The sequence below is a fragment of the Aquila chrysaetos genome, chromosome 13 (assembly GCF_900496995.4).
Source record: "Aquila chrysaetos chrysaetos chromosome 13, bAquChr1.4, whole genome shotgun sequence".
NCBI lineage: Eukaryota > Metazoa > Chordata > Aves > Accipitriformes > Accipitridae > Aquila > Aquila chrysaetos.
This window is the reverse complement of record NC_044016.1, coordinates 5,999,418-6,019,934: the sequence shown is the minus strand read 5'-3', so window position 1 is coordinate 6,019,934 and position 20,517 is coordinate 5,999,418. Positions and strand designations below refer to the sequence as shown.

Genomic DNA, 20,517 nt, shown 5'->3' with positions numbered 1-20,517 from the left:
CTGAAGCTCCTACAGAAGTGTCTAGGACAGGCTTTCTTGCAAAAACAGGAGAGAAAAACTTCCCTCATGCAGCTTAAGATATTCCGTAACATAGTCACTGCTGTACTCGGATAGCACGGAGGAGACTGTGCTCAGGACAGACCATGGGCTTGACCTCATGTCTTCCTCCACCCCGGATGAGTGACCCAAACAGTAGTAAACCAGGAGAGCTCTCTCCAGGGTGTGAGTTTCTCCTCCAAGAGAAAAAACCCAAAGTATTCTTCTCTCATACTAATTTGGTGTACTCCGTGAGGCCAGGAACCAGCTGGTGATTCTCTTGGGAAGGCCATGGCTGCCAGGGTACCAGCATACACTGGAGAGGGGACTTTATCCTGGGTGACAAGGGACCAGAGAGGAGAAAAAGGGCAAAAGCCCCTCCTTTGTCTCTCCCTTTACAGTTTTGTCCTACAGATAACACGTCCCCTTTGTGTTCAATGGGTTAAACTGTTGAAAACAAAAAGCCTGCCATATTTACTGGTGTAATCTAAAAATACCCCAATTCTGCTGACAGCAAAAGCAAACACAGGCTCCCAGAGGCTTTCTTCCCTTGCTGAAAATGGCACACAGTGTCCCGGCTGGCTGACACTGCCCCACGTGAGATGAGATGAGTTGAAAGAGCAAGCTCGGCTTCCCATCCCCTCCCAGCCTCGCTGCACATGGTGCCTTCACCCTCTGCCCCCCGCGGCTCCAGAAGGGCAAACCTCAGCTCCCACCCATCCCTCTGCCCAGTCCCTGGTACCTGCTGGCCCCGTGTGCCAGGTGGGCTGTATGGCTCAGCCAGGTGATTGCAATGGGCCCTGATGCACCGCGAGGCTGAACAGCCAGACTCGTTAGGTAGTGTGGGACATCTCTCCACCACGTCTCCTCTGTCCCCAAAGAGGCCGTATTAATTCACGATTTAGGATAATCCCAGATTTGAATGCATTTTGGGTATTTTTTCATTGGGAAGATATAAGAAATGCTTGATATAATTTACTTATGTTATGCTGGCATAGCTGTAGGTGCTTTTAGTTTACATCTGCTGGCAAAGTTAGCAGTTTGCATCTGCTGGTTACACTCACAGCGTGAGACCTTTTTGGACAGGTGATTTATTTGGCCACATCATCCCAGCTGCAGTTTGCATACTGAGTTTATGATTTCTAGGCTATAGGTATTCAAGTGTCTGAATGCTTGGTCAGGAAGGGAAATGGTTCAGTGCCCCAGCTCTGATGCAGCCAGGCAGTATCAGCAGATACAGCTTGCTTGCCTTCCTCCTCCTCTCCACCTCTCTGCTTCCAGATGCAAACGCTTCCATATTCGGCGATGTGTAACTACGATGGCTTCTTAAGGGGAAAACATCTACCATGGCAAATGCATTTAAGACTTTTTCTTCCGCTTCACATTTTAAAGCATATGTGGACTAGAGGAAAACTACTTCCGTCTTATGTCTGCTGGCATGTCTCAAGTCTTGCATTTAAAAATGCCAACAACCTCCCAAAGATCAGCTAATCATAATTAATAAAGAAAATGCACTGGCATTGGAAAATGAATTGGCTCCTGTGAGTGGGAAGGTGGCCTGGAGAGGGAATGGGAAGCCAAGGTTCATGAGATTTTAATCCTAGTTTCTGTATCAGTTCCGTGTCCAGAGAGGGACACTTAACTGCTTTGTTTGCTTTATTCCTTTCTGAATGGGGCTAGACATTAGCTTAGTCACTGTGGTGTTTAGGGGATTAATTAGCTAATTCAGCACCTCACTCTAATGATGTAAAAATCTTAAAAGCTTCACTGGAAGGATTTGAAGCTGTAGCTTAAGAATTATTACTCATTTACAACCTTTTTTGTAACACATCTTGGAAGAGTTAAAGGTAAGGCGAGAGGGGAAGATTTTCATTTTAAAAAGAGATGTGCATTTCCATTTGGCAAGATTTTGCATCCTGATGGGAAAACGTAAACACCCAGTCTCTGATCTTGCCTCAATCCATATTTAATCTCAGAGAGTGCTGTGGTGTAACTTTGCAGACAACAGTTTCAGGAAGCATGGGGGAACATTCCAGGCTTCCTTCTGCTTTGGAGAAACTCTAAAGGAAAAAAAAGGTAGGTGAAGCGAGGCAGAGATCTCACATAATCCCATGTGGAGGACACAAAAGACATGGAAGACAAAGCCACAGAGCAAAAGACAGCCTTTCTTTTAACAAGCAATGGGGAGACTTACACAGCATCCTTTGGGATTAAAATTATTTCCCCTTTTCCTCTGTGCAGACCCTTTTGTTTTGGTGGATAAGGGGATGAAACCCTGCCTGTGGAAGCTGAACAGTCAGAGGATGAAGCCCAGGGGGGGTTTCTCCCACGGGAGAAGAGGCAGCCCCTCTCCCTGCCCGTGATGCTCTGCCGTGGGGCTGCCTCCCACCACCCCAGCAGCACTCACCCACTCCCCTCCGCCGCGGTGTCACTCTGCCGCTGCTCCGTGCCCGGCTTCGGCGTGCGGCGAAGGGAGCGGGTGGGAGTATGAAATCAGATTGAGCCAGCGGCAGGAAGATGAGCGGGGTTTTAGGAGCTGGTGGAGTGTTAGGAAGATGCTGGAGTTGAAGCCTGCAGAGGATGGTGAGATTAAAAATAGGCTGTAGTCAGCCTTCCCCAGCATTTCGGCATCTTAACAGCCTGTTATCCTCGTGACCCACTGAAGAAGAGGCAGCAATGAAAGACATTATCTCTTCCACCACCCTGGAAGTGCAGGACAAAATGGTATTTTGCTCCTAACCAGATCCTTCTCCTCTCTCTCTGGTGGGTGTAAACTGAAATTTTCTTCCCTGTCTTCAGTCAAACCAAAGGACTCCCTCCTTCCCCCGAGTTCAACAAGGCACTTGCGTGCATCGAAGATGAGCTCATTCATTCACATCTTACAGGGTGTTTGCAGGCTTCCATCATTTGATAGGAAAAAGGGCAATTTCTGTACAAACCACTGGACGTCATGCTGCAGGATTTTTTATTCAAGACATTCATTAATTAAAGCATTTCACAGAACTACATTATCCAGTACAATCCACATTACACCTTTGTACCTACCTTAGCAATGCTGTTGTTTATATTAAAAATAACCAAAGACAATTCATAATGATAAGAGGTGTTGAAATACATACTTAGATCAGGTGAGTGAACCTCTTGGCCAACAGCTTGTACATTATGGGGGTCAGAAACAGCTTCTTTTGCTCTTTGCCTGTGTTGCATATTTCTGCAGGTTGATTGTGGGACAGACAAGGCTTCCCCGAGCTGCGGGTTTCAGCTAACTATGAGCCCAGAACATCAGCTGTGAATAAATGATCAGGCTTGTCCAATGTGGTAAATTCAGGAAAAATCTTTGTAAAGGCTGCTGTGGTGTAGTTTTTTTTTCCCCCAGATTTAACTTTCGTACATCAACAAGATCCTTCATCTGAATTGTTCTAGGAAGTCTGAAGGGTGTTTGCAAGTTTTGTAAGTTGGTCTCAAGCAGAGCCAAGGGCTGCGACGCCAGGTCGCCTGGCTCCAGCCCTGGTTTAGCTGCTTCTGCTTTGTTAAAACATGCTCTCAGGTAACAACTTGCGACTGGGGGAAACATTGTGCGAAGATGCAGTGCCACATTAGCACCCCTTTTTTTTTGTGTGCTCCTTCTAGAGCAGTATTTGTGAATAGTAACAGACTGCCAGACCCATATAGCTTTCTAGATGCAGTCCTGCTCTAACTCTGAGTGCAATTTTCCCTTTTAGAGCTTCTGTGTAGTAAATGTTCTCCCCCAGAGAGAGCCACCAGGCAGAAAAAAGGTAGACTGGTATTTCCACAGACACACAGCACTCCCTTGTAAACTGCCAACAGTGCATAAGTGGTTACTGTTGGGTGGGGGGGGAAGGAGCCAAAACCCAAAGAGTGTTTCTTCTGTCCTGGTTTTCAAGTATACCTATCGGTATAATTCAATGGGAGACAGTAGTATGTTTGAGTGAGATGTGGCTGTGCCTCCATTTGTCCTCCTGTAAAGTGTTTCCAGCTTTTCAGCCCTGCAGTGAGAGCACAAGGAGTGCGATGCTATGAGAAGTGGGTCTAAGGGAAGGAATTTGGCAGGAAGCCGTGGCTTTCACTGGGTGTTTTGTTGCTGCTCTCTCCCTAGGAACATTTGTATCGGCTTTTACCGTGCTGTGCGGAGCCCGGACTGACCTCCCCGACAGGCACATGTGTTGTGTCTTCTGGCTGAACATTGCTGCTGCTCTGATTCAGATCCTGACGGCGATCGTGATGGTTGGCTGGATTATGAGTATATTTTGGGGGATGGACATGGTCATTCTTGCAAGTAAGTACAGTGCACTCACCTCCCCGACTTCTCCCCTCAGTGGTCATGTTGCTGGGTGCCAGCTAACAACCCTGCAAGCCATCAGACTGCATTATAGGGAAGAAAAGCCACAGGATGGGCTCTGCAAGTCCATGAGAAACACAGTAGGCAGAGGAGCTGCTGGGAGGCAGTTGGGATAGGCCCCGTGACACATCTGGAAGAGGTTCCCATCCCACCACATGGGTTAGGATCTTCCTTTCCCCTTTATAAAATGAAAAGTGGAGGAAGGGGTGAGGCCCCCAGCACTGTGATCTCTGCTGTCTGGAGCCCCTTCTGCCCTGGCTGCATCCGCGTGCGTGTTCGAACGAGAGCACCCTTTCTCCCTCATGACTCCAGCTGCATCTCTCCGGTTAGCAAGACCTCCCTGCGAGGCTGGTTCTGCTCCCAGGGAGCATGCAGGGCCAGCTGTCCCCAGAAGAGCCCCGGGGACTATCCTGGACCCTCTCCTTCCTCCCCAGGATATATTTACCCACAGGCTTTTTTTCATGTTTCACACCAAGTTCTTAGGCTGTGCAGGACTGTTTAGCTACTCCTAGAAGGATTTCCCCTGCACCCTTTAAGAAGCCTCCAAAACATTAGTCTAGGGGAAGAGGAGAGGAAACCTTTTTTAAACATACATAGTTTAGATCACCCAATTAGTACTTATTACCAATCTAGAATACAGGCTCTGTAACTTTCTCTGCTAAAGACTTTTACTGGTGTAAAAGTTGTATCATATCACAGAGAATTAAGGTGACAGCCTCGCCTCCAAAGCCAGAAGCAGCCCACAACTCAGGGTGCTGATTACGTCTGCAAGACCCCACTCTCTTTCCAAAGGCTGGCAGAGGCTGGTGAGCATTGCCCCAAACCAAACAGGTCTGAGATCCTTCAGGCTGGCAGGGCAGACGGTTCCCAAAGCAAGCGCTTCTCCCAGAGAACATCTTACCAGCAGCTTTAGCTCTTTGGTTTGAAGGGGCTCCACTTTGTCATCTCTGCTGATGACATCTGTGGCTGCATGACAGAGGAGGAGAGAGGATCTCAGAAAATTGCCAGGCACCTGCCTAAAGATGAAATGGATGAAACTGAAAAAAACAGCAGGAAAACAGTGCACATCTTCAGCTGCCAAACCCAGGGTTTAAACCCTCTCAACAAACCACCTGCTAATTTCTGAGCCAGGTTCAATTTACAGGCTGAGTTAAAGGCAATCCCCACCCAGAGCAAACGATGGATATTAAAAACCTGAACATAAGCAAGGCAAAAGGCTTTCCTCAGGACAAAGCAGGGCTGCCCTTCATTTTTCCCTGCGAACCACCTGCCGAGCTTCCTCTCAGATGTACCCGCAGAGCAGGGGTAGCCCAAGTTATTTCTGAGGATAAATTGTGAATTGGTGTACATCTGTGAAGTGTCTTTAAGAACCTGCCCAATTTGTGTGTAATCCCATAATTATGTGTTCATAATCATATGCTCTTCTGCCATTGCTCTGCTGGACAGCCTCTGCGTACAGTTCGCTGTCTGGCAGGACCCAGTTCTGCAGTTGTGGGAAGAGGCAGAAAAGCATCTGTCCAGCTAAAGAGCTACAGCTGAAAGCGTGATTTTCTTTTCTCCACAGTCCTGTTCGTGTATGTCCTCTGGGTAGAGGGGCTGGGGCTCAGAAGGGTCTTACTGGTTTTCCAGTTTGGTTGCTGGGAGAAACCATACAGCTTGGAAATACCGCCCCAAAGCTGTTCCCTGCACCTGGCTGGACCCCACCAGTTTGGGAGGCAGAGGGTGGGTGAGCAGCGTGTGCCGGGGATGCTCGGGCCAAGAGGTCCCCGACCCCAGCAACAGTATTTCATCCCGGCCCCTCTGGTGGCAGTAGGGAAGGGTAAGAAGAGTCAACGTGTCTTATGTTAACTAGCTACAAATCATCTGACAAGTTGCAGCCCTTGGCAGTTTCTTGCTGTCTCATTAAATTGCTGGGTTTTAAGTTTACTTACCATGCAGAGAAAATAATGGCTAAATAAAGCAGCCCTTGGTTCATGCAGAATAAAAGAACAAACTCATTTTTCAATCAAAACAAAGAACAGAAGTGATCAATTGCTCCCAGCTGGATAAAACAACCCTGTCAGTCCCAAAATGGTTTTTCATGTTTTGTTTTCATGTAAAAAAAAAAAAAAAAAACCACCTTCAAAAGGAAACAATGTTTCAAATACAAGACATTTCATTTAAAAACACTGCCAAGAAACAGTTTGCTTTGGATGGGTTTTGTTTGCATACAAACAAACTATTTGATGCACTGGACAGAAATTGTACACCGTTGCAACTTGAATCCGCATGTGGGTGGGAAACAGTTAAAAAAATGTGAAACTACTGCTCACCTCTAGTCTTCCTCGCCTTGAGGAATGGCCAATTCCACATGGCCAATTCCACGTGTCCCTGTGAGGGTGCCATACGATTTTGGTGGGCTAGAGGCAGGGCACAGCGGGTGGTGTTGGACCTGATGGGGGCTAGCAGCGAGGAGAAGGGTGGGAAGCAGCCGGGACTTGGGGACACGGCTCTGGCTTTCCCTGAGGGGTGAGTGGATCAGGGCCGGCCTCTCTATTAGCTGGTAGGGAGCTGGGTAGGAGTTAGGGAGGCTCGTCGCAGTTTTTCATCTTCTAGTGCTAATTCTCAGCCATTAAAAGGGGGAGCCTGCTCCGAGGGGAGAGCTTTGGGCTGATGTCATACTGTCTTTAATGAAGGGAAAAGGAGAAGAATTATAGGCCGGTCAGGTATACTTCAATTCCTGGAAGAAGTAATCAAACAAGTGACTTGCATGCATTTAGAAAATAAAAAGAAACAAAGTCAACCTGGGTTTCTCCAGAGCGAGTTATGTCAGACTGGCTTGATTCGCTTCTGTGGCAGAGGGATTCATTTTGTGAGCGGCAGCGGCGGTCAGCCGTCCCTCCTGATTTTCCGGCGCTGACACTGTCTCGCACAGCATTCCTACCAGCAAGCCAGGGAGACGTGGCCTGGGTGAAAATGCGCTTGAGAACTGTTCTCTAAATGCATTTTCCTGAACCGGAAAGATATAAGGAGAGGTGTGTTGAAAGGTCCTTTCTGAATCCAGCTCTGTTCAGTATTTTCATTCACAGCTTGATGATGGACAGGAGAAGGGTCTTACCAGCCCCGCACCACCGGCGGCTGCAAGGATGGCAGGCACAGTGAGGGCAGTGTCCAGATTCAAGCAAATCGAAGAAATGGTCTGAAAAGAATAAATGCTACTCAGTGGAGACAAGTCCAAGACACTAAGGAAGGATTAATCAACTGCATAAATACACGCTAGGGAACAACTTGTTTTTCAGAGAAGGATGTGGTGGCTGCAGTGAGTCACAAGCTGCACAGGAGTATATTGCTGTGGAGGGAACAAACACTGCCCCAGCAGGTAGGAGCAGAGCCTGTAGGACATTAACTGGTGCCCTCGCCTTTCTCGGCACACGTAAAGCTGCGGCGAGGCTTGTGTCCAGCTTTGGAGGCTGTACTTCATGTGGACAACCTGGAGAGAGTCCAGGGGACTGTGAGACAGCAGGCAATGAAGATGTTCAGCAGGCCAGGGCAGCAGTTTAGCCTAGGACAGGCTTAAATAACAGCAGGAAAGATCTGTGTGGAAATCAGGAGACGTTTTCCCTCCAGTAAGGTCAAAATGCTGAAGAGGTGGCATGGCAGGATCTGCCCTCTCTGTCACTGGAAGACCCCGAGTAGACCCACATCTGTAAGGAACAAGGTGGGACACAGCAAGAGACTGACTGACCTCAGGGGGTCCCATCCAGCTCTCATCTCCTGTAAGGTGTCCTTTAGCAGCATATATCCCAGAAGGAGGATTAATTGAATGCAGTTTTGCTGTCACACTTAATTACTTTTGGCAGCACAATGGCATGGGGCATTTTCTCTGCTAATTTAAATGAATTGCCAGCTGGCCCCATTAAATGCCACAGATATCTTCTTTAAGCAGCCATATGGCTTTGGGAACCGTCCTTTGCTTTACCTGCTGCCTGAAGGCAAAGGTAGACTAAAAGGAAGCACTTAATTCTTTTGCAAAAAAAACCCAAAACCCCAAACTGGACTCTCCCCTTGCCGCTGCAAATATCCACCTGCCCTTAGTGGTGGCTGGGCAGCACTGCCGCACCGTGCTCTCCTCGAACCCCTTGTCACGGCTGTGGGGACGAGGTATGGAGCTGAGGCAAAAGAGAGCTAATTAGCTGGCCAAGGCCAACTGGAAAATAAGCCTCCTAAGGCTTTCTGGGCAAGTTTCCCTCTGCTAAAGGCACACCTTGTCCCCAGCCCACGCAGCGCACGTCTTCATTAGCTGCATTGTGCAGAACGAAGGCAGGGGAACGGCCTTTCCAGGAACTCCCTAGCTGCTCAGAGCTCGTTATAAAAGGTTTTGTGCCATTTCTTGACAGAAATACCACAGAAATCAATATAGTAATGTCACACTGAGGTGGCATAGGGGACAGAAGTCAGGGACTGTTCGTCCAGGCATTGTTTTGTCTCTAATGAACGCAGCCAAGAAGTCAAGCCTGGGTTCTGAAGGAAGCCCTCGCTCAGCTTCTGGCCCCTGAATTAACGACTTGCATGAACAAGCAAAGGTGCCATTGCTTGTGGTGTCACAGAACGGGGACTCCTGCTGCGACCCCTGCTTCTGCAGTGGGCAGCTGACTCTCAGGGACTGATTGCCAGCCAGGAGTAAGAAATTACCTGTAATCATGCTGTCCACTTGTCGCTCCTTTGCTAATTACAGTGCTCAGACCTTGCCAGAAGCAGCAGCAGATGATTGCATGGTTACTGTACGCTCGGGCTCCGAGGGACTTTGGAAAGCATCACTGAGCCTCTATTCTCTGCAAGGTCCCTGCTAGGGCAGGTAACGCAGCTGCCCTGGGAAGGAAAAGGAGCAGAAAGCGCTCGAGACTTGGAAGAGAGCAACATCCTAAAGCAGCTGGTAACCCTTCATGACATGAAGGAAATTCTGAGGACATATTGCTGGCTTAGACCTATTATGGTTTTTTTTTTTTTAATCTAAATAGAGCCATCCCCCAAACTATGCCTGAGGAAGGTAGTTAAAATACCCTTTTTTGCAGTTTTCTACCAAATGCTGCGGTAGGGTAAGTTCTTAAAATATTGTAGGGGTGTTAAATACCACCAGGGTCTGCAGCACCCAGCCGGGCTGAGGCACGCTGCCATCGTGAGTTATCTCTGGGCACAAGCAAACTCAGCAGCAAAACTGCCAAAAAGCTGTCAGGTGTAGTTTTCCCAGCTCTTGGACCGTGAACAGCATGCCACGTGCCATCCGGTACGCTGTGATGTCTTGTTTGCTGATTTCCTTCCGCAGTTCCCCTTTGGTCAAACCTGTGAAATAGCAATGTCACAGAGGAAAGTGTTTGTGGGAGCATCGCTCAGAGGTGTTAGTCCATCCAGCCTGTCTGGCTCAGGGCCGGTGAGCTGGAAAGCACGTGAGGATTCCCCCATCCTCTTTAAACAAGAGCCCCAAATGAAATGATCCACTTCAAGTACAAGGATTTTAAATAATGTTTAGCCCTAGTGTGAATGTCTGATGGTAGAGCAGCTGTTCTCTGTTTACTCTGCAGCCCCAATTTATTTGTTCTTTTCTGGTTCTCCATGTGTTTCGGATATATTGTCTACAGTTACATTTCTCCCTCTCTCTTTCTTTCATGTTCCTTTGCCTCCATTTGTTCACCATCAAAGTTTCACAAGGTAAGTTTGTTTCTGTTCTTCCTCCTCCTCCTCCTCCTCCTCCCTCGCCGTGGCAGCTCCCCATGGAGAGCAGTGAGCGGTCAGCTGGGGCAAACCATTTGGGATTCGCTTTGGTCAGTGCTGCCTGTTCCCAGCCCAAGTCCAGCCATGTGCCTGTGTGTGCCTGTGTCCACCTGTCTCTCTGTCTGTCCTGTGGCCACGCAGCCGTGGGGACGTGTTCTCCACCCAACCTTGAAATGCCTCTTGGGCTGCCCCAAGGGCACCCTCGAGCCCATTTCAGCCTCGAGAGCATCCTGAGGCCACCCTCAGCGTGAACCCAGTCCCAGTAAGACAGCCAGTGCACAGACTGGTTTATTTTTGCCCGAATCTTACTTGCAATGGTTTACAGAAGAAGTGCAATTTCAAGCAAACTTGATTAAATCAGTGATTTTGTGCGCAGATACTCAGACCAACTTAATCTTGATCCCAGACCTGTCTGCTTTACAGAACTGCACCTTAACTGTATTGCAGATGTACTAACATAAAGCTGCTTCATACATAATAGCTATTCCTATGCAAGAAATACAATAACTATTTTCATATATAAACTATTTAACAAGTTAAGTCTGAAGTAGTTTAATAAATAAGTTTAGCATAGGACAGGTCATCTTCTGGCTTACTTTGGTCACGTAAAGAGAGATACAGGCTTGGCCACCGTAACTGTCTTCTAGCCAGCTTCAAAACTCACAGAAGGACTGAAAGGATTTCTAGTATACCTTAATAAAAGGCATGGCTATGCAAGCAAGTTACTGTAAGCATAACCTAGCTTGCTTACTTTAGCTAAGGACTCATGGCATGCCCCAACTCTTTGGTCCATGTGCTTGGTTTTTTTATTTTGTTCTGGTTTGTTTTTTTTACTGTGCTCCCTAAACAAATTAAACCGATACTGTAGACAAGCCCCTATTACAGGTTTCCAACCGGCTCATCTTGCCTTCAGAGCCAACTCACACTTAGCACATAAATGTATAAGAAATCATCATTTTTCCTCCTAGAAAAAGTTGTTTGAAAAAGGTGAGAGTCTCTCTGTTCAGCTGCACATGACGGGCAGCAATGCAGTGCAGTACTGATAAGTGTCGTTAATCTCCTCTATTCCTTGTGCTCATTTAGCAGCAGGAGACACAGACTGCCAAGGCTGGGGGCATGCATGGATTTTCCAGAGTATAGCAAAATTTATTTGCCAGAGCCAATTCTTAGTTCAGCAAGAAGTCCCTTAAAGATAGGGCTTGTGGCACCTACTGGTATTTTGTGTTCAGCTTTTTTTAAAGGACTTTCAAAAGCCTGACATAAGAGTTGGAAAGAAATATTAAAAAGCGTCAATGGAAAAGTGTTTGATGAGTTAAGCATTCTTCTGAGATGTGAAATTTCAGACTCATTTGAAATTCAAAAACATAAAAATGACAAGCTACTTACATTATTTAAGCAAAATAAAAAAACCTCCAGATTTTTAGAAGGTTTCTAGTTGAAAGATCTTTGTTATCACAGGCAGTGCAGGTAAGGACAGTCTGTTTGCTTCTTTGAAAAGGAGATCTTTTGTATTGATACTATCATGATAACAATCCCAGCTTCTCTTAAAAAGAAAGCAGGTAAAGCTTCTGGTGCAGTCATTGCAACCACCTAGGAAAGTGTTAAAAACCCCCAATATTTTTCTCATTATCCTGTGTCACCACAAGAGCAGCGGGTGCTCTCCCATTGCCCTTCCCTGCCCTGGCCCGCCGGGGGAAGGAGCCCTCCCCTACGGGATTTGCAGCCTCCCCTCAACCACTACCTACAGGATAGGAAACAAAGTGTGGCCCCAGGCCTGGAGAAGCTGTGACGAGCAGCGGGACGGGCTGCTTTAGCCCTTGCAGCATCCACGTGGCTGCAACGCAGCGGGGCCCTGGCGTCCGCTGGGGCCGAGCATGAGCCAACACAGAGACCCCCCCCAAGGGCTTTGCTGCCTTGGCCGGGAGGTGCATTAGACCCCATGGCCGGGGAAAGAGGAGAAGGGGTGGAGGAGGAGGGATCGAGGCAGTTTCCCAGTGCAATCGCTTTTGCTGCTGGAAAGCTCCGTTTTCTCCAGTCCCGCTGGACGGCTGCTGTGCCCTGACAAAAGCACCTGTAATTCTGCTGGGCTAGAGCAAAGCAAGTGCATAACAAGGCAGTGAGAATATAGTCAGGGAAAGGGCCCACAGAGGCATCCCAGGGTCTGTGTTTGAACACTGACATGCCAGCCTGCGATTAAAGGCGTCCCCCTTCTCCTCCAAGACATGTTTGCTCAACTCTGCAAACCGCAGCGCAAATTGGTTGTTGCTGGAGAGCTCTGTTAGCAAAGGCCAGCATGGGAACTAAAAGGTGGATAGAGGAAACCAGCCTCCTCCCACCTGGCAGTCCTCTGGAAGGACAAGGTTCAGATGTAGATCGCAAGTAGAGATGAGAGTGCGTCGGATCCACGACCAGCGAGCTGCCGGGTCAGCGCTTGGGAAGAGCTGTGTCTCTGGAGCAGTATATAAGGGCATACATTTCCCCTACGCTGCAGAAAAACACGCTCTGTAAAGGTTTTAGGTTACTGGGCTGTACTGGAATTGGTGGTCACCGGTACCTACTGTGCCTTTATAACCTCTTCAAGCAGATGTGCCTCTGCCCACGCCAGGGCCGGCGGCAGGCAGGCACTGCAGCGGCAAGGCTGGCCGCCGGCAGCCGCATCGCCGTGCCCAGGAAGGTGGTTGCACCGGGCAGGAGTCGGCTAAAGCAAGGCAGGGCGGCTTGCTGGGCTCAGCCTGCCCTGGGGCAGCCTGGCAGCGAGGGGGGACGTGGCATTCCCCCCCTATTCTCCCACGCGGTTTGCCATTCCCAGTAAACCAGGCTCATGGCTCGCTTGAGCCTCGCCGAGGGTCCTCGTTAGGAATTAACACTAATCATGTTCCCTTCCCCTCCCTCCTCACAGGCTACAAGGAACAGGGGATCCCACAGCAGCTGTAGTGGCTGGGACAAGTATGGTCAGAGAAACACGGCGAGAGATTTCCTTTGGCAGCTGTGGGCCACGGACCTTTTCATTACCCTTTGTCTTTCTTCTTCTTACTTTTCTTTTGTTTCCTTCTGTCTGAACCCGGTTCATCTGCCCGTCCAGCGGAGCGGAGGTGCAGAGCAGCCGACGGAGACTTGCACTGATCCTATTGAGCAGCGGAGATGGGGCGAGCACGGCGTGGGTTAGGACTGGCCCCGGCCAGCACGTGGTGGGCGGCCGATGAGGAGGAGGAAGGTGGCGGGAGGAGGAGACACCCCTGGCGAAGGTGGCACCTGGGCAGGCAGCTGAGCCGGGGGAGCAGGAGATGCTGCTTTCTCTCTCCTCCCAGGAGGAAGTAGCTGAAGACGTTTTGCCTCCTTTTTACGCTCACTGTTAAAGGAAACCGGCGGCGAACATCAAATGCCAAGGAGCTATTAATAGATACATGTACAGTATGTAAAAGCAAACCAGTGGTACTTTCTCCCCACCCCGAGAGTCCATCCTTGACTGCTTCGTGGTAGCGGAGGACTCAGCCCAGCCTCCTCTACTGTCTGCGTATATATGATGCTCAATGAAGCTCTGTCCTCGCAGATGTCTTGAGAAACGTGCTTGCTGTAAATTGTATCGTACTGCTGAACTGACTGGGGCTGTCCCCTGCTTCCATCCACTGGCACCATGTGAAGACCAGACCTCCTGCCAGCCCCTCGCGAGACTTTATTTAGCAAGAGACCGGTGCCCCACAGAGCCTTGCCTCTAGGGTGGTGGGTGCAGCCACGTGCTGCCAAAGGCTTCTAGTGTAAAACAATACTGAGGGAGCCAAAAAAAAAAAAGAGACTTTTCCTCCCCTCCCCCTGAAAGGGACTTGCTGGCAGTGTCTCCGTGCTTTGGAAATGGGTCCCCTCACAGCGCGGCGTGTGCTCCTGGCTGAAGCAGTGTCCCCGCTCCGCTTTCCCAGGGTAAGTGCCCAAAGCTCAAGTATCACGACCTGGCGCTAACCAGGTGCTCGGTAGCAGTCATGGTTGGAAGGCCCATAGCCAAATGGGGTAGGGCTGCGTTTTCGTGGTTTGAACACACGATGTGCAGAGCTAAACTGGGCATCCAGGCGGAGTGACCCCTCCGATCCTGGCTGGTGTTTCAGCAGAGTGAGAGGAGCTCAGGCGGGGGGGGACCTGGTAGCAACACCTGGCTGCTTTTCCACTCCAAAAAGGTGACAGAAGGAGCCCTGCCGAAAGAAGGCAAAACCAGGCTGCTGCTCTCGGCCAGGGAGGGTCCTCCCAGGGACAGGAGCTTCACACAAACCCGCTGCCAAAACTGGGAGCCACCCGAGCGTGGCAGAGCCGAGACCTCCTTCCAGCCCATCGCTCCTGCAGAGGCAGGCCGTGGGCAAGGGGACGGCAGCGAACCTCGCCGCCCTACAAGCTCTTGGCCTCTCCTGGCACGATGGTTTGCTTTTAAGGCAGGTTTTCATTTTCCATGCAGAGCAGATCCTGTCAGTTAAAATACCTGAGAGCTGAGATGTCAAACAGCAGCAAGTGCCCCTGAGCACGTGTGTCTCCTCGCCTGATCACCCGCAGGCAGAAAGTGCAGACCACCAGGCTGTTGTCCATGTGTGTTTAACCCTCAGAGGCATCGCAGGGGTACTCTGAGCAGGACAGCTGCCCACCAGGGCTGGAGGAGAGCCCTGCACTGGACAGGGCACTTCTTGGTGATCCCCCCAGGTGGGGTAGGAAACTCCTTTAGTGTTTACACCAGCAGGAAACATGGCTTAGCCTCCCCATAGCCCCAAGTGCTCTCCTGATGGCTGGAGACCCGCTGCCTTTAATGCAGGACATTTTCTCCCAGAAAGTTTCCTACCTGCCCAATGCCCACGCTTCGCTGTGAGCCCACAGCCTGTGGAAAGCAGGCACCAATACCTCGCTGCTCTCCCAGCTCAGGAAATCCTTTTCCAGGGCTAAGAATAAAGCATAATCCACAGTCCCAGCTAACTCATGGTGGGACAGGACCCATCCAAACCACGCACATTTATCCAGCGCAGGCATCAGAACTGACGACAAACTTTCTTCACCCCACCCTTCGACAACTGTGCGTGCTATAAAAAGATTTGGGCTGCCAGAACAGGAGAAAGGGGCAGAGAGTCAGGAGCCTCGGGAGCACCAGCCTTCACTGTGAGCCAGGAGACTGCTGGCTCGAGCATTTCCTCTGATCTCAACAGCCTTAATCAGAGAGCAATTGGAACCCATAGAATAAGGATGCAAATTTGTAACGCAAACAACTCATTGTATATTTTACCAAGCCAGACTTCATCAAGGGCAGTGTATTTTGCACCCATTCCCTTTGTACATGTGCAAGTACTACCTGGTGTTTGAGGTTGGAGTGCCTGAGCCAGCACGCTCAGCTGAACGCCTGCAAAACTGCACAAGCCCCACTGAGCACGTGTCCTTCAGTGCCTATAGTCTATAGGAGGCATATGTTTAAACTGGCTCTTTGGCACATGGTTAGCAAGAGGAGAGGAAACAAATCAACATGAAATGGATTTGTGGAAGACCCTTCAGGTTAAGTTTAAAGCAATATTTCACAGGTCCTGGCCAAATATTAACAGTAACCCCCTGCCTCTGCAGATGTTAGAGATGATAGACAGACATCGCTATCCCCGTTGTACAGCTGAGAAACAGCAGTATGCAGTAAGGTTAAATTACCAGACTCCAAAGCAAACCCATGGCAGAACCACAGGAATATCTCAGGCTGCATTCCTCTTGCCTCGCACCCTAAGCAGTGGCTCATACTGCTATGCTGGCCGGCCAGAAGCAGGTATTTGGCAACTACCCTGTATCCAAATGGGGGTGCTGAGCTCAGCTTTTTGGGCTGCTCCACAGAAAGCAAAGATCCGTAACATGGTGGAGACAGGAAAGCTTCTCATTTGTAATTTTAGAGGAAGATAGGTGAAAAAGCATCAACTTTCAAAGAGACACAAGCCGCACAACACAGGCAGCAGTGAAGTGGGTTCCTTTGGAAGACAAGCACCAGTTGGTGCTTCTTGTTAACCCAGGGCTGGAAGTGCTCAAGCGGAAAAGCAGCACAGTTATCCTGCCAAGGCGCTGCGCCGCAGTGAGGCATGGTTGCCTTGCTTTGCCGAGCAGAGGCTTGCAAGACAGCAGCATTTTGAAAAAAATCAACTCCTAGTAGGTCAGTGGCAGAAAAATGAAACCCAAGAGCCATCTGACATCTGCGTTAAAGCCAAGGGATGAACTCCTCAAGATAACTGTTGCCACAGCAATCACCAAAAGGATTTCTGCTCGTGATGTTCAACATTTTCAACTCTCTTTGACCATTTCTACCAAAAGCACCAGTTAAGAGGGTGGACCCTCAGTGACATGTACTGTAGCGTCTGCAGCCCTGTGGCTTGCAGGACTGTACGGATGTTACAGAATTGAGCTTCAGCATTTACTGCGAGACAGAGAAGCTCTGCTCCTTCATTTCCCACCTGGGTAAATAGGATCCTAACCCTGAGCAAAGATGGAATCAGTAGCACAGCTGGAAAACACCTTCACAACCTGCTGCTATGATTGGTGGGAACTCTTTTTTGAGGTTTATAACTAGTCATCAGGCCACCCAAACAACTTGCTAGCTCAGCTGCAGCAAGCATGATGACCAAGAGCAACGGTTACCCCTCACATTTACCAAAACAGAATGGCTCGTTCAAGTGCAAACGCCAAACTCTGCCTGAGCATTGAGTTAGTTGTGTCGCGGTCGCGGGATGGACGTGCGGGAGCCTCTGCAGACACGGCTAACAGGTTTCACGAGGTCAGCTGGTAGAGGTGTTGAAAAGAAACCAGGCAAAGCCTTTGGGTGCAGAAGCTGTGAAACAGGAACAGCCAAGCGTGGCTTAAGAACAACTTGTTCTGGTGCCTGTGAAGATGGATTCACTATTAGAAGATGGATTTAAACATTTAGCGGACAGGCAGCACTGGAAGTCTCAGTCTGGGGAGGGTTAAACAAGCTGACATTTTCACTGGGCATTAAGCTGCCAGAAATCCTGTCTCCTGTGGCATCGGATGCCAGACCAGCAGCAGATGCCCCATCCCAGAGATCCCGCACCTGTACAAAAGCTACCCCAGGAACAAAAAATGGCAAGATAGGCTCCTCGCCAGCATCACCAGGGTTTTGCTGGCCTTTCAGGCCACGTTTGGTGCTGTCTGTCCCTGTGCTCTAGTGAGGATGGGAGAATTGAATGAGTTGGGGAAGGGCCTGAATGGAAATGCTGCCCTCCCTGGGGCTGCTGCGGGTCTCCAGAGAGCATCGCTTCTGTAAAGTCTGTGTGCTGGTTGCATTTATTGCATGAAGGAGTTTGGCAATGGCAGCACTGTGCAGAAGTGCGGGATTTATAATTTACTTTCAGATTTTTCTCTATAAAAATTTTTATTTTTGATCTTTCTATCAAATTGCTGAAGCCAAGAAAACAGCCAGCACACCACTTCAGAGGCTCTGAAATCTGTCAAATGGGTAGCCAGGACAAAAGACTTTATTTCTGCCTGTTGTGGGGATTTGCTTAATTGATTTTAATTAGCACCAGACAAATTCCCACTCTCTGCTTTAGGACAGGAGCAACTGTATCGATTCACCTTGCTACTGGGGAGCAAGCACCAAATTGCATTTTCCCCAAAGCTGCCCCACTGCAGTGATAATGATGATAAAAACCTCTGCTTTTTCCAATAGTCCCGATTAAAACCAACACCTCTGAGCTCCCCCCAGCCCAGGTGGGAAGAGCAGCATGCTCTCGGACAGTGGCAAGACCCTGAGCCTGGTTTCGGGTCTCCCTGTGGCAAGTAGCGGGGAGACACGTGCTGCAATGAGCTCAGAGGCCGAGCTGATGGGATTTCAAGCCTTAGTGGTCACAAGGGGGGTCTGCTCAGTCCCCTCTTTAATACCACACCTTGCCCCCGCGACTTATTTTTCCTCCTCTCGTAAGAGACCAGAGCTTTGTGCCAGGGACAGACCAGGCAGAGCCCGTTCCCTTGAGGGGCTCCGGGGGATCTGGCGGTGGGGAAGCTGGCAGCGAGCTGGAGGTACGTGCACGGTGCCCACAGTTCACACACTGGTAAGAAGACCCGCGCAGCGAAGACACAGGTATGAGTGCTAATTTGGAGCTTCCCTCCCCCGCCATCAGCAATGCTTGTCTTTCTCTTTAGGGCCAAATAAATCACCCAGCGCGTTTACACCTCTTTCCGGAGTGCCACAGAGGGAGGCCACCCCCTCCGGGACGCCCACCAACACCGGGGCTGGGTAACTTGCCCCCCGCTTGCGGGAGCCGTGCCGCACCGTCCCGCTAGCGCCCGCCGTGCCGTACCGCACCGCCGCTGCAAACCGACCCCCGCCTCCTTGCCGGCGCAGCTCGAGGTCGCACCCAGCGAACGCTTGACCTGGTCGAAGGCGCATGGCACCGGGCTATCCCGATATCATCATCTGCTTTATAAATATAGATGTTTTAGATGCAAGTTCTACAGCTAAAGAGTGGTAGTGGGTAACAAACAATAAATGCAGTTGCTTCACCCCCATCTGCCGGCGACACGGTATTTTCTGCTGCTTTTTTCCTGATGGTGAAAACCAGGTTTCTCAAAAAAAGGGCTTTAATGAAATAGTTCCTTGGTACTTGGACCCAGCCGGGCTGAACAGCTGATTTACTACTCAGTGGAGAGCAATTCCAGGTAGGAACCAAACTAAATGTCTTTTCTGAAATTTGTGGCCAGTCGTAAGCCAATTTCATCCTGGGTCAGCCCAACCATTTCAATGCAGAGCACATTAACGTGTTTTTTTTTTTTTTCTAAGTTCATCGGTGTTGCCAAATCCACACTTACCGTGGAAAAGGTGCTACGGCAGATGGCCCCCACACTCCCGGCCCTTTGCCCACCTGACCCTGCTTGCCAAGGGGGTTGGCATCGCTCTCAGCCGTGGCACACGTGCCCGGCAATCACAGCCGGGAAGGTCAGCGGGGCTTTGTGCCCAAAACGGTTCCGGCACTCAGCCGTGTTGTAGGGAGTGTTAGACATGCGAGGTGCCTCCATCTGTGCTGCATCCTGTGCTTCAAGACACAAAACTGCATGTTCCTCCCTACGTGCATTGACTGTCACACATTTTATTAAAGATCTTTCCGTTCTGCTGGAAATCGCCCCTTGTCGTAATCTCGCCGTGACACAGCGGGTATTGTGCTGAGCTCCTTGGACAAGAAACCGGAGTCACGGTCTCATTCTTCTTCAGGGGGCTGTTTTATTCCACCCTTGCCTTGCCTCCTACTTGTTTTGGGATGACCCTGCAGTTCACATAGACGCATACACTCCAGCCAGAGTGTATTTTATTACTATTCAACCAAACTGCACCCTCTACAAGAGGCCACCAGGAGTTCATTGAGATTTAAAGCCCAGACGCAAGAAGAGCTATAAGCTTGGCTAGATCTGATATTCCTCCCAGTGAAAAGCAATGCCTTCTCCCACGCGCTTGCTAACCATGGCATGATAACACCCCCCCTGTAATTTCTAGCTGACTTCTCTTCATGCTCACACACATAATGCACTTTCAGGCAGCACTGCAATTTATTTTCCAAACTGGCACTCGGCAGTTCCATCGCCCCGTGGGACCGGCATGCTGTAAAACCCCAAGTGACAGTGCCACCAGCTGAACCAGGGTTAGTTACAGTGAATCCCATGGGAGCCCATACCACCCACAATCCATCCTTCCTCCTCTTGTCATCCATATGCATAACTAGAGCCAGGCTAAAATTCAGTCCTGCTTCTCTTGCACCCACCCACTGACCAGCGGGAAGTGACACCCCCCCATCCCCTCCACTGAAACAGTGCAGTGGGATGTGGAGAATTCACGGAGGCTCTAGGACCGACAAGGCGAGAGTAGCTCAATCCATCCTCCAGCAGGCAGGTCAAACGGAGCGGCACATTTAGGCTTGGGATCAAAACAAGGGCTCGCCTCCACTGGCACTGCCTGGAGGTGATGGCAGCACTCCCCCAAATACCCAGCAAACAATCCCACCCTGGCCCGCACGCCTCCCTTTCCACCTACCACACACATACAGACACAGGCGCTGCTTTATAGGCTGGAAGGGGGATAAGTTGTCCATCTCTGGGTCGAGTCCATGCTTTCCTTGGGTTTGGCTCTGCTTGGGTATATTGGGTTTTTCCACCCTACGAAGGAGGGAACAAGTGCCGTTTGCACCCCGATGGCGAACCCACCTTTCATTTTCATGCCAGAGCCCAAACTAAGGGGTTACAGAGGACCATTTGTATGCCTATTTATATCACTGAGTATTGGATTGTGACTTGCTGTGTTTTGATACTGTGGATTTTTTCTTTTTTTTTTTTTTTTTTTTTTTTTTTAAGTTAAATATATTCTATTGCTGGACAGCTGAAAT

At 49.7% G+C, this 20,517-nt stretch overlaps 1 protein-coding gene across 4 annotated transcripts in view; it reads left to right on the top strand.

Annotated features, from left to right (window-relative positions):
- The window catches only part of STUM (stum, mechanosensory transduction mediator homolog), a 48,765-nt gene extending 29,502 nt beyond the window's left edge, over positions 1–19,263 (top strand). Inside the window, exons 2-5 of one of the 4 annotated variants that reach the window (XM_030035572.1) lie at positions 4,154–4,333; positions 10,073–10,081; positions 13,227–14,059; positions 18,290–19,263. In XM_030035572.1, the coding sequence (XP_029891432.1) occupies positions 4,154–4,333; positions 10,073–10,081; positions 13,227–13,267 (230 nt within the window). In that variant the 3' untranslated portion in view covers positions 13,268–14,059; positions 18,290–19,263. Of the gene's footprint in view, positions 1–4,153; positions 4,334–10,072; positions 10,082–13,043; positions 14,060–18,289 lie in introns of all 4 variants that reach the window. The other 3 variants (XM_030035573.1, XM_030035576.2, XM_030035574.1) reach the window with 3 other exon arrangements.
- The last annotated feature ends 1,254 nt before the right edge of the window (positions 19,264–20,517 follow it).